Source organism: Ceratotherium simum, chromosome 10 (assembly GCF_057802395.1).
Source record: "Ceratotherium simum simum isolate JZ-2026a chromosome 10, ASM5780239v1, whole genome shotgun sequence".
NCBI lineage: Eukaryota > Metazoa > Chordata > Mammalia > Perissodactyla > Rhinocerotidae > Ceratotherium > Ceratotherium simum.
Window position 1 is genome coordinate 57848422 of NC_141909.1, and position 14364 is coordinate 57862785.

A 14364-nucleotide genomic window follows, 5' to 3' on the forward strand; every position below is an offset into this window, starting at 1 on the left:
AATCCTCACAATACTCTGAGTTAGGTACCATTTTATCCCAGTTTTACAGGTGGGGAAACCACAGGGGCTTAGGAGGTTAAGCAGCTAGTCCAAGGGCACAGAGCTAACAAGTGGCAGCCAGGGATTTGAACCCAGCCAAGCGGAGCTATGCTATGCTGCCTTTGAAATCTGATGCAGATATTAGAAATTTCAATTAATGTGATAATTGTGAAGTAGGATAAAACAAAAAGCCAACACTTGGAACATTGTCTTCCACATGGTAAGCAACCAACATTGACATTTCATCACTCACAGCACTAAAGGCAATGTTGCTTAGTCAACCTAACATTAAAGAAACAAATATTAGTTACATTTTTTTGGTGAAGGACATAATCACACAATATACACAGATATCTAATATCACCTGGGTGCAGGCAAACAGTCCAAAACCATCACCAAAGCTAAGGAAATGCAAAATTGTTTCTGAATATTTGGGGTAGTGTGAATAAATAACACTATACTACCCAAGCAACGTAATAAAAAAATGTTAAAATTTTAAAAACCTCAAGTAGTTATAATTATAGAGAAGCAAAGCCTTTGAAAATGTTTTAAAATTTAATTGCAATGTCTAAGATTACAAAGCCTCAAATGAATCATTATAAGTTGTTTTCATAAAGCTTAAAGTTTAGCACCTAGTAAAGTACCTTATGCACCATACATTTCCGATAAATCGTTCTGGAACGAATGACTGAATTCATGAAGCTCCTTTTAAAAACAGATAGGCATTGTCCTTTCATTACGTTTGGGAATTTTTTTAAATTTTACGATGCAGGTTGCATGACATTTCCTTACTAGCAATGATTTTTTGAAAAGAATCTCAGGATCAATCTCTAGTTCAAACAAAGTAAAGGAAATAACTATCACCTTGAAAGGCAAAAATAACTAAATAACTGGACCCCAAATAATTAAGAACAGAAATGAAGTTTTTGTCTTTGCAGTGAGACAGCAGAGGTCAAAGGAAAACCAGCTTCTTCAAAATATTTTTATTAACATTTATGAAAATACAAAACTGCTCTCTACCAAGCAGCATGAAAAAACATGAAATAAATGTACACATTTAAGCCACTGTGACTGGTGAAGAGCAAAGACATTTCCCAGTATATATAATTAAACAGTCAGGTAAATTCCAACCAAGAAAATACCTCTTCTCAAAAGCATTTTAGTGCCCTGGGTTACCCTGGGGACTCAACACTTTACCCAGTGTGCACTCAAAAATAACTATTGATTTTTTAAAAGAACTTCTGAAAACTAATATGAGCATAAAAATACAAATTTACTCCAGCTATTTCCATAAGGCAAAATGTTAGATTAAATCCACACTGACCAAACTGTTCAGTAAACTTCTACCCCGTTTCAAAGGAAAACAAACAAACAAATAAATAAACGAGAGGAGAGAGGTATATGGAAAATAGTGAAGATTTCTAGCAATAATTTCTACACATTTCCAACAGAGCTGTGGCCTTTCACCAACAGCAAATCTGAGATTTCCCAAGAACTCCCCACTCATTAGGAAAATCAATAGCATTACCTGCAGGGTGCCTAGGGTGCTTTTGCATAAGGCTTTTATCTCATTTTAGCAACATAAAAACAAAAAGCAACAACGCAGGATGTACCTAACCTTGGCGCTCACCATTACCCTGGCCTCCTCAATACAGTCTGCTAAAAGAGCCAAATTGTTGTGGTTCACTTTGACAAGTTTGATCACATGGTCCTGCCAAATTGCAAAGCTAACAGGACAAACAAATGGGCTGACTATACCGTACATCAGGTAAAGCAGACCCTTAAAATCAGAGTGAACCATATTATTTAAAGAGACATGATTATTTTTAAAAAAGGAAATTGAGGTAGTAATATTTTCAAAAATAATAAAAAATTAATAAAATAAAAATAATAATCCAAATTGCATGTGATTTGTGCTTTCTAACTCCAGCCTGCATTTGCACATCATTTCCATAGATGAAGCATGTAAGATGTTAGAATAACTGATAGATACACATAAAACACACCAAGCCATGGATTTAATTTGCATAATACCTGTCTTATTTGTCTAAATGTTTGGTGCTAGGTAATAGAAGTAGTAAGCAGTAGAAGACAAAATATTCACACCTAAGGAGGTTACATATTAAACAGCTCTAATTTGTGCCCGGTATTTGCTAGAAGAAATCTGTAGGCAGTGAAGCCTGATGTCCGATTCCATGTGTGACAAAGCATTTTTTAAAAAACTATTGATAAGCGCATTGCCTTGATTTTGACTATGCAGTATTAAGCATCAATTTTAAAGGCCAAGAATTGGTCAATAAAACTGAATCCCAGTAGTTCTCATGGTTCAAACAACTTTTAAAAGCGTAGGAACCTGACAATTTATATATTGGAACATACACATTTTTTTATGCTTAAAAATATAAACATTTTTCACACTTACAAAATATGCACAACAAATATTACTTGAGACAAAACCTAGCAATCAGATCTGCCTATTGTTGTCAACTTTCTTGTCTGAGAAGCTAAACAATCTGTGAAACAGGCAAAAGTAGAATAAATTCATGGTCTGGGATGACAGTCTAATGGGGACACAGTAATCTCACATGGAAAAGAAACCATATGCTAATACTGTAAAGGAAAACAAGGTGCATAATATTTCCCAGAGTCTGATGAAATACTTTTTTTACTTTTCCACTTTTTTCATTGACCAATTTAAAATAATGCTTGGGAGAAAAAGGAAGACTTGGTTAGGGAGTAAATTTTGCAAGATCCCAAAAGCTAGAAAGATTTATACAGAAGTCTCTCCCTTCCAACACCTGTTACTAAAGTTCCTACATTTGTACTTAAAAGAAAAAAGGAAATACTGGAAGGGGGCTCCATCTACCACACTTTCTGAGTTGGGATTTACACATCTACCTAACGAGTTCTCTCGTGCGCTCTTCCTCCCTCAAAACTCCAGAGAAACATGCACATACATGCAAACACACACGATATATTGATCACTGTACGTACAGCGGAGACAACTCACAAAACGACAACCAGAACAAATGACTATGACGGTGAGAAATAGGTTTCTTTTCAAGTCTGCTTGGATCCTTAATTCCCCTATTCCTAAACAATTCCTCTTCATCTAGGAACTTTGAAGGATCAGAAACACAAAACAGGCTGCATTCAAGGAAAAGAAAGAAACCAGAATGTTCGCTTTTCGGGGGCACTGCCAAATCAGCAACGGGACCCGGCTGCCCCCAAGTGCAGTTTAAAGAATGCCAGCCCAGACCCTAGATACTCGAGTTAACCATGGTGTAATTGGGAAGAGTAAATAAATAAGAGTGGTCATTGTCATTAAGAATAAATATAGTAATAACGAGTGTCACCACGGGTTCCGTACAGCAGCTGCACAAGAGCGGACTTCTCCTCCAGCCCCTACCGCCCGCGGCCTCCCGGCCAGCCCCACACAGCGGCCGAGGAAGGCAACTGGACTCAGCGCGCACGGCGCCGTGGGGCGGGGCCGGCTCCGCGGGGCTCCGCCGGCGCGCGCACAGCCCGACCCCGCCCTCCCCGCCCGGCCCCGCCCTCCAACCCGGCGCCTGCGCGTCCCGCAAGCAGAGCGGGTGTCTCTGCTTCTGGTTGCTAGGGCGTGTCTGCTTGGCCTCGGGCCTCAACTTGCCAGCTGGGGAAGGTGGCCTGGGTGTTTTCTTTCTTTCGAAACAGCATCCATCGGGAAGACCAGGGACTTCGCTTGACCTTTTCCTCACAGCCTAAATTCCGAGGAAAAGGAGATAAAAGAGGAAAGACCGGTTGTTTTGAAAAGCAGCTGATTGCCCTAAAGGATAGTGTAGGAGTCCAACGTTTCCAAGCATCTCTTCCGATAATACGGAAGGCAAATTACATCAAGTGGGACGTACTACCAGGGAACAAACCTTGAGGGCTTGTGTGCAAAGTTATGTTTTGGGAATAAAACGACCCATTCACGCAGCTCCAAAGCGTTCCCTTGTAGACTGTCAAAGGAGTAGCGATGTGCCGGGCACTTTGATGTTGCCCTGAGAACTAAGCGCACATATTTAGGGTCTATCTTCTGGCATCGTTTCTAAACAGTACTAATGGGGACAGCGATCCTGGAAAATCTCATTATGTTGAAGACTGTCTTCTTTTTGGATTAAATAATTATGGCTCGACTATAGTGGTTGAAAATTAAAATGTCATTATTACAGAAAGAATACAACCTTTTTGGAATAGTTATATATTGTGAGTCTCCAGAGGCAATCACAGAGGGACTTCCTTATCTTTTTGACCAAAAATTCTTTCCAAATTTATAAAGTGATAACATTTTGGAGATAGAGAAAAAAATGAGTGTCGTTTCTACCGTTCTGGAAAATCGGTATTTACTAGCTGAAATAGCCCTAGCAGACTGAATGTTTTGCTAACGTGGGAAATTTTAGAATGATCCTGATTGGTAATAGTATATGTATTTTAAAATTCTGTATTAATTATAAACTTAAATTTTAGCTAGATTCTTTCTAGAAGTTTTAAAGAATTATTTTCTTACCCTCTTTTTCTTTTATAGGAATTCTGCTTGGACTCGCTATAGTATTGGCACAGACTGATTTTCATTAAGATGTAATCTAGATTCTAATGATTTTTCAGCAACAATTCAAACATATTCAAAAACTTTTCAATTCTCACTTAACCACTAGCTGTGAAAAACAGTGCTTATTATTAGTTAAAATGCAAAACCACCCACAACTTCTTCGAAGACCTTTACCTCCAAAACTCCCTAAGCTGCCTTTATATAAGAAGAAAGTCCGTACAGGTATGTGTATTAATCACATATGTTATTAACTTTATTTATTTTTCATAGAAATTTTTCAACCTGCACAGCTCAGAATTACAATACTTAAAGATATTCACTAATAACCAGTAACTTAGAAATGTTTATTGCAAGATGATAACATCCAATTCAATTCTACATGTACAGTCGATCCTCATTATTTGTGGATTCTGTAGGTGTGAATTTACCTAACTGCTAAAACTTATTTGTAACTCCCAAAGTTACAAATTTGTGCTGTGCTTTGTCTTTTTAACTCAACAATATATCATGAAGAACATTTCAGAGCAGTATATAGAGCTCTGTCTCCTTTTATGGTAGGTGACTGTGTGCAGAAGAGTATATATGGTAATCTCCGTCATTCGTGGCTGTGCGCAGCACAGTGAAAACGCACATGTTCCCAGCTGAGATTGAATGAGGATACACTCCACCTTCTCATTTCAGCTCTCATACTGTAAACAACTGTCCTTTTCTCCGTCTATTTAGTGCCATATTTTTCAAATTTTTGTGCTTTTTGTTGGTGATTTCACTCCGTGCAGAGCTACAGTAGTTTGTAGATGTGAGAAAGCACTGGGGCAGGAATGGGGCTTGAACTAAGACTTGAGGAATTAGTAAAAACAGAATGAAATATGTTTAATTATAGAGGAGACCTGTGTAGTTTTTGAAGGCAGAGGAGAGTCAATTGGAAAAGTAGTAATTTAATACACTAGGAAAAAAAAGAAAAGAAATTGTGGGGAAATGTGTCAAAAATACAGAAGTGTGGATTTGAGAAGACAGATATCATCTTCACTGGGAAGATTTCCCTAAGCACCTCTTCCCTCTGCACCCAGTCAGAGTGCCTTCCTGTATGCTCCCATAGTATATCCCATACTTACCCCTACCAAGCACTTATCCTTCTCTAGGATAACTGTTTACCTGCCTAGTTTCTAAATTGTAAAATCTTTGATGGTAGTAAGTTTTGTGTAGTGTGATTGTATCCTCAGCATTATGTGTGCAGCTGGCACATGGTAGGTGTTAAATGTTTGTTGGATTAATTAATGAGAACAATGTGTGTGTTGTATTAATCAAGAAAGGTGGATTCCATAAGGTTTAGGGTAGACTTCAAAAGAAGAAAATGATTTAAATTGCTTAGTAAGGGAAGGTATTCCATGCAGTGTGATGAACATAAGAAGGGAAGTTATAAATGGGCAGTATGGCCTTTGTGATTGTCAGTAATATTTAGGGTACCTAAGGGTTCTCATTGGAAAGTAACAGGTCATCACATAGCAAGGTTAGATGAAGTGCATCCAGTTCACGTAGATTTTTGTATACCAAATTAAAAAATCTGAATTATGTCTGATAGGATTCAGATACTTTGATGAAAACACTATAAGGCTATGTCAGAAAATCAAGGGGAAAGTTAAGTCGATGTAGACTAGGATGACAGCAGTGAAAGTCAGAAGGGAAAATCTGGGGTTTTTTGATCACTTAACTATGAGAGAAGAAGGTTAAAATGCAATAGTCTGTGTGAAAGCACTTTGTAAAGTATAAAACCACTGTATAGTTGTAAGATGTTATAATACTTCTCACTTGGCCTACAATTATTTGCTGACTTGCAGCGACCTGGAACAGTGCAAAATGGTCTAGGATGGAAGTCCAGGGATTTGACTTCTGGTCTTAGCTCCAATACTAATGTGATGTACGGCTTTAGCAAGTCATTTAGTCAGAGGGTCTTATCTTTCTATTCTGAAATAGCAGAACTTAATTAGATCACTGATTTTCAATCCTTTTCTCCACTCTAAACCAAAAGAGAATGGGACACAAATCCATCAGAACAATAGCTCACTTCTTCAGTGACTCTTATGGTGGAAAAGGAAAGAGAGCATGCCCTCTTAAGGTGAGGGGTGGGGTGGAAGGGGAAGAGGTGGGGAATTAGAAGCTTTTGAGTTGACATGTATAATTTGAATAAAGCCTGAAGGTGATTGATTGGATGTGTTAAATATGAGGAATGAGGAATGGGAGGTGTGGTAGACTGGAAAATGACCCCCCCCAAAAGCCTGGAACCTGTGAATGTTATCTTATATGGCAAAAAAAAAAAAAAAAAAAAAATTATATGGGGTTGCAGATATGATCAAGTTAAGGATCTTAAGATGGAAAGATTGTTTTGAATTATTCAAGTGGGCCCTAAATGCAATCACATATATTCTTATAACAGAGAGGCAGAGGGAGATTTCACACTACATAGGAGAAGGTGATATGAAGATGGAGCAAAGAGAGATTTGAAGATGCTAGCCTTGAAGATTGCAGTGATGTGGCCACAGCCATGGAATGCTGGGAGCCAACAGAAGCTAAAAGAGGCAGGGAATGGATTCTCCGTGAAAGACTCCAGAGAGAGCATGGCTTTACTGACACCTTGATTTTAGCTCAGTGATGCTAATTTTGGGCGTCTGCCCTCCAGAAGTGTAAGAGAATATGTTTCTGTTGTTTTAAGCCACCAAGCTTCTGGTAAATTGTTACAGCATCCAGAGGAAACTAATACAAGAGGAATCAAGGATTCCAGTTTGTGTGTGTGTGTGTATGTAACTAGATAGCAGGTGTACCTCTATGAGATAAAGGAAAACAGAAATTGCTGATGAGTTTGTTTTGGACGTGATATGTATGAGATGTTTGAGGTGCTTAGGGCTTCCAGATCCAGATTTTAGAATGTTCTTGTATATGGAAAATGAGTTAGAGTGAGAAGAGGGATGATGTTAGAACCCTTAAGAATGCTATATGGTAAATTGAGAAAGAGAAAGATTTGCCTAGAAAGGAAAGATAAATTACCAGAATGGTAGGAATGGAGAAATGATAGACTGTTATCATGGGAGCCAAGGGGAGAGTGAATTTCATGGAGAAGAGATTAAAATATCAAATGCTAAAAAAGAGGTCAAGTAAAGATAAATAAGGATGTGTATCCATTGGGTTTAGCAACAAGATATCAATAATAACTTTGTGATTACAGTTTTCATAGTAGAAGTGGTAAATTTCAGGTCATAATGGTTTGAAAAATAAATAGAAGGAGACTTCTGGTTTTAGCTTCGAAATATAGAGGTTAGAAGTCATTACTCTCGTCTTCATAACAAGAAAAAAGTGAACAAACTGATAATGACTTTTCTTAGATCCATCAGAGAATTCAGCTCCCTGAGCAAACCACCATCCTGAAATCTGGAGAGAGATATAGAGAATATAGAGAATCACAGCTGAGAATCACAGCTTATTGGGATCATAAGATGCTTAAGCCAATAACTTAAGCCATTAACTGTAGGAACACATACATGCCAAATTTGACAAATTGCTAGAGGTTGAGTGTGGACCAGCTAGAGAGTTAAAACTTTCTGAGAGCTTAGTCATAGGGGGGCCTCTACACTGTCATGGAACCCAGTAGACCCAGCAGGTTCTCATGAAGATCAGAGAAAAATTTGCTCAAATTTCCTCCAGAAGAAGGAAGAAAGTAGCCATTTTTAAACACTCCCAGAGCATTCACCATAACAAAGACCTGCCCTTTAAGGGAGACTAGATTATCAGAGCCTTATCTGACCTGGGGGAAGAGCAAATTAGGCAACATTAGCCCCCTGTAGCCTTTCTGTCTCATGTAAGGGGAGGAAAAGTCTAAGAAACACTTCTGAAAGCCAGAGCCCAGGGATTCAGGCACACTAAAAAACTGAGATTTAATCATAAGAATATAGAACAGTTCTTTTCCCCAACACCTTACCACCTCATCAACAGGGCTCTGATACAGTAACAATGAATTAAAACTGAGAGAGCTGTGAGATTCAGATTTTATTTAAGAAGGAGTTTGTAGGGAAACCCAAATACAATAAAAAGGGAACTAGAAGAAACTTATGCCTCTGACACCTGGAGCTACAACTACTTCAGTTCCTGTTACCCAATACATCATGTCCGGCTTTCAACAAAAAATTACAAATTATGCTTAAAGACTAGAAAAAACATAGCATGAAGAGAAAAAGCAAGCATCAGAAGCATACTCAGATATGACACAGATATTAAAATTTTCAGACAGGGAATCGAAAATAACTGTGATTGATATATTAAGAGCCTTGATGGAAAAAGTAGACAACATGCAAGAACAGATGAGTAATGTAAGCAGAGATATGGAAACTCTAAGGAAAAGCCAAAAGGAAATGTTAAAAATAAAAATAAAAACACTGTCATAGAAATGAAAAATACCTTTAATGGGCTCATCAGTCCTGACATGACTGACGAAAGAATCTGTGAGCTAGAAGCTGGGCCAATTGATAATTCTCACACTGAAATGCAAAAAAAAAAAAAAAAAGAATAAACAAAAAAGAAGAACAGAATACTCAACACCTATGGGAAAATTACAAAGGGTATAACGTGCGTAATGGAAGTATCAGAGGAGATGAAAGAGTGAAGAGAGCAGAAAAAATATTTGAAGTAATAATGGCTGAGAATTTTCCAAAATTGATGACAAACCAAACCACAGATCCAGGAAGCTCAGGGAACAAAAAACACTTAGGCATATTATTTATATTCAAACTGCAGAAAACTAAACACAAAAGGAAGATCTTGAAAGAAGCCCAGGGGAGAGGGGAGAAATACCTACCTATAGAGGAAAAAGATAAGAATTACATTGGATTTCTTGTCAGAAACCATGCAAGCAAGAAAAGAGTAGAGTGACATATTTAAAGTGTCTACAGAAAAAAACCCGACCAAACTAGAATCTGTATCCAGTGAAATTATCCTTCAAAAGTAAAGGAGAAATAGACTTTCTCAGACAAACAAAAGTTGTTGCTGGTAGATCTACCTTGCAAGAAGTGTTTAAAAGAAGTTCTTTTATGCTAAAAGAAAAATTATATAGGTCAGAAACTCAGATCTACTTAAAGGAAGAGTGTCAGAGAAGGAACAAATGAAGGAAAATAAAAACTTTTGCATTTCTTATTCTTACTTGATCTAATAGATAACTGTTTGTTCTAAGCAATAATATCAGCAACGTATTGAATGATTATAGCATAGGGAAAAATGAAATGAATGACGGCAATGTTACAAGAAGCAGGTGAGAGGAATTGGGAATACTCTTTGAAAAGATACCTGCAATACCCATTAGGCGGTGTACTGTTATCTGAAAGCAGACTTGATTAGTTGTAAATGTATATTGCAAACTCTAGGGCAACCACTTAAAAATTTTAAAAAGAAGTATAATATAGATGTACACCTGAAATTTAGATAATGTTATAAACCAATGTTACCTCAATTAAAAAAAAAAAAATAAATGATCAAAAAAGTAAAAAAAAAAAAAGAAGTATAATTGATATGCTAAGAGAGGAGGGAAACTGAACCATAAAATGCTTAATTCAAACCAGAGAAGGCAGAAAAAGAAGGGAAGATTTTAAAAAAGAAGAAACAAAACAAGTGCAATGAATAGAAAACTTGACAAACGTGGCAGGTATTAAGCCAACAACGTCAATAATTCATTAAAATGTGAATGGTCTAAGTACACCAATTAAATGACAGAAACTATCAGAGTAGATAAAAAATAAGACCCAACTATATGTTGTCTATAAGAAACTTACATTAAATATAAAAACGCAGATGAATTAAAAGTAAAGGGATAGAGAAAGATATACCATACTAACACTAATTGAAAGAAAGCTGAAGTAGCTATATTGATTTCAGACAGAGCAGACTTCAGAACAAGAAAATTTATTAGGGATAAACCAGGGCAATACTTAATGATAAAGGGGTCAGTTCTCCAAGAAGATATAACAATCCTTAACTTATTTGCACCTAAAAGAGAGAGTCAAAATATTTGAGGAAAAAACTGCTAGAATTGTAAGGAGAACTAGAGAAATCCATTATTATAGTTGGAGACTTGCACACCCCTCTATCAGTAATTGGCAGATCCAGCAGGCAGGAAATCAATAAGGATATAGTGGAACCGAATAACACCATCAATCAATAGGATCCAATTGACGTTTATAGAATACTTCATCGAACAGCAGCAGAAAACACATTCTTCTCAAACTCACTTGGGACATTCACCTAGATAGACCACATTCTGGGCCATAAAACATACTTCTAAAAGAACAGGAATCATACATTGTTTGCTCTCAGAATACAATGGAATTAAACTAAAAGTCAATACCAAAATGATATCTGGAAATCCCCAAATATTTGGAGATTAAACAACACACTTAAATAGCACATGGGTCAAAAAAGTCACAAGAGATATTTAAAAATGTTTGGAACTAAAAACAAAAATATGACATCAAAATTTGTGGCATGCAGCAAAAGCAGGGCTTAGAGGATATATATAGCATTGAATGCATATATTAGAAAAAGATTGATCTAAAATAAATAATCTAAGATTTTACCTTAGCAAACTAGAAAAAGAACAGTATAAACCTAGAGCAGGGAGAAAAAAAAATAATAATAAAAGTTAAAGCAGAAATCAATGAAGTTGAAAAAAGGAAATCAATTGAGGAAATCAACAAAACAAAAGCTCGTTTTAGGAAAATATTAATAAAAGTGATAAAATTCTAACCAGGCTAAACAAGAAAAAAGAGAGAAGACACAAATTGCTAATACCATAAATGGAAGAGGGTTCACCATTTCTGATTCCATGGACATTACAAGGAAAATAAAGGGATACTACGAACAACTCTAGGCCCACACATTTGCTAACATAGATGAAATGGACAAAGCCTCTGAAAGACATAAACTACCAAAACTCAAGCAAGGAGAAATACATAATATATTGTAAATAATCTTTATAAATGATCTATTATTATTGGCCTGAATAGGCCAATATCTTTTAAAGAAATTGAATCAGTAATTAATAACCTCCAAAACAGAAAGCAGCAGGCCCAGATAGGGTCACTGGTGAATTCTACTAAACATTTAAAGAGGAAATTATATTGATTCTCTACAATCTCTTCCAGAAGATAGAAGCAGAGGGAACACTTCCTAAACCAGTCTATGAGGGCAGCATACCTTAATACCAAAACCAGACAAAGACATTACAAGAAAAGAAAACTACAGACCAATATCTCTCATGAACATAGATGCAAAAATCCTCAACAAAATATTAGCAAATTGAATCCAACATAGTATAAAAATATTTATATACCACAAGTAAGTGGGATTTATTCTAGATATACAAGACTGGTTCAACATTCAATAATCAATTAATGTAACCCTTCACATCAATAGGCTAAGGAAGAAAAAATCACATGATCACATCAATAGATGTAGAAAAAGCATTTGTCAAAATCCAACATGCATTCATGAAGAAACTCTTAGCAAATTAGGAATAGAGAACTTTCTCAACTTGATAAAGAACATCTACCACAAATCCTACAGCTAACATTATCCTTAATGGTGATAAACTAGATGCTTTCCTCCTAAAATCTGGAACAAGGAAAGGATGTCCCCTTTCACTACTGCTATTCAACAATTGTACTAGAAAGTCCTATGCAATAAGACAAGAAAATGAAATAAAAGGTGTACATGTTGAGAAGAAAGAAATAAAACTGTCTTTCTTCTTTGTTCTATGTAGAAAATCCCAAAGAATCAACAAAAGAGCTCTTGGAAATACTAAACAATTATGGCAATATTACAGGATACAAGATTAATATACAAAAATCAATTGCTTTCCTATATACCAATAATAAACAATTAGAATTTGAAATTCAGAACACTACACCTTATGTCAGTATCAAAACTCACTACAATTTATTTAGACATAAATCTAACAATATATGTACAGGATTTATATGAGGAAAACTACAAAACTGTGATGAAAGAAATCAAAGATCTAAATAAATGGAAAGGTATTCCATGTTCATGAATAGGAAGACTCGATGTTAAGATGTCAATTCTTCTAAACTCGATCTATATATTCAACACAATCCCAGTCAAAATGTCAGCAAGTTACTTTATGTATATTGACAAAATTATTCTAAAGTTTATATGTAAAAGCAAAAGACCTAGAATAGCCAATATAAGACTGAAGATGATTAAGGAAGTAGGATTGTTACTCCCCAATTTCAAGACTTTGTAGTAATAAAGCTACAGTAAGCAAGACAGTGTTGTATTGGCAAAAGAATAGACAAATAGATCAAAGGATGAGAATCGAGAGCCAAGAAATAGACACACACAAATATAGTCAACTGATCTTTGACAAAGAAGCAAAAACAATTCAATGGATAAAATATAGTCTTTTTAATGAATGGCACTGGAACAAGTTAACTGGGCATCCACACACACAAAAAATGAACCTAGACCAGACCAAATCCAAAACACTGACAACACCAAATGCTGAAGAGGAGCAAGAAGAACTCTTATTCATTGCTGGAGGGAATGCAAAATGGTACAGCCACTTCTGAAGGCAGTTTGGCAGTTTTGTACAAAGCTAAAAGTACTCTTTTTTTTTTTTTTTTTGCTGAGGAAGACCGGCTCTGAGCTAACATCTATTGCCAATCCTCCTCCTTTTTTTTTTTTTTTTGCCACAAAGCGCCAGTAGATAGTTGTATGTCATAGTTGCACATCCTTCTAGTCGCTGTATGTGGGACGCGGCCTTAGCATGGCCAGAGAAGCGGTGCGTCGGTGTGCGCCCGGGATCCAAACCCAGGCTGCCAGTAGCGGAGCGCACGCACTTAACCGCTAAGCCACGGGGTCAGCCCGCTAAACGTACTCTTACCATACAATCCAGCAATTGAACTCCTGGATATTTAACCAATTGAGATTAAAACTTACATCCACACACAAACCTGCACATGCATATTTATATCAACTTTATTCATAATTGCTCCAAACTGGAAGGAATTCAATAGGTGAATAGATAAACAAACTGTGGTACATCCACACAGTGGAATTTTATTTAATGAAAAGAAGAAATGAGCTATCAGGACATATAAAGACATAGAGGAACTTGAACTGCATATTGCTAAGTGAAAGAAGCCAGTCTGAAAATGTTACATACTGTAGGAGTCCAACTACATGGCATTCTGGAAAAAGCAAAACTGTAGAACAGTAAAAAACAAAATCAGTGGTTGCCAGAAGTTCAAGGAGAGGGGGAAGGGATGAATAGAAGAAGCACAGGGAATTTTTAGGGTGATGAAAATTTGTATGATACTGTAATGGTGGATGCATGACATTATGCATTTGTCAAAACCTATAGAACTGTACAACACAAAGAGTAAACTATGGACTTTGATTAATCATGTATCAATATTGTTTCATTAATTGCAATAAACATACCACACTAATGCAAGATGTTAATAATAGATGAAATTCTGTGCAGGAGAGGGGGGTATATGGTAACTGTACTCTCTTGCTCAACTTTTTTATATATCTAAAACTATTCTAAAAATAAAGTCTCCTAATTTATTAAAAAGTTAGAGAATAAATAAAGCAAAACAACAGAGCAGAGCAAAACAGAGCAGAGATGAGAGGAAAGGAAGTCAAACCAATGAGTGTAAATTACTTCAGTTTGCTATTGAAGGGAAGGATAAATATGG

The 14364-nt window shown here is 36.3% G+C and overlaps 1 protein-coding gene across 1 annotated transcript in view; it reads left to right on the forward strand.

Moving 5' to 3' along the window:
• The first annotated feature begins 1646 nt into the window (after positions 1–1646).
• LRRC63 (leucine rich repeat containing 63) overlaps positions 1647–14364 on the forward strand; it is a 69096-nt gene continuing 56378 nt past the window's right edge. The window contains exons 1-4 of the mRNA XM_014789935.2: positions 1647–1807; positions 3156–3270; positions 3369–3700; positions 4716–4831. Coding sequence (XP_014645421.2) covers positions 1647–1807; positions 3156–3270; positions 3369–3700; positions 4716–4831 — 724 coding nt within the window. The remainder of the gene's footprint in view (positions 1808–3155; positions 3271–3368; positions 3701–4715; positions 4832–14364) is intronic.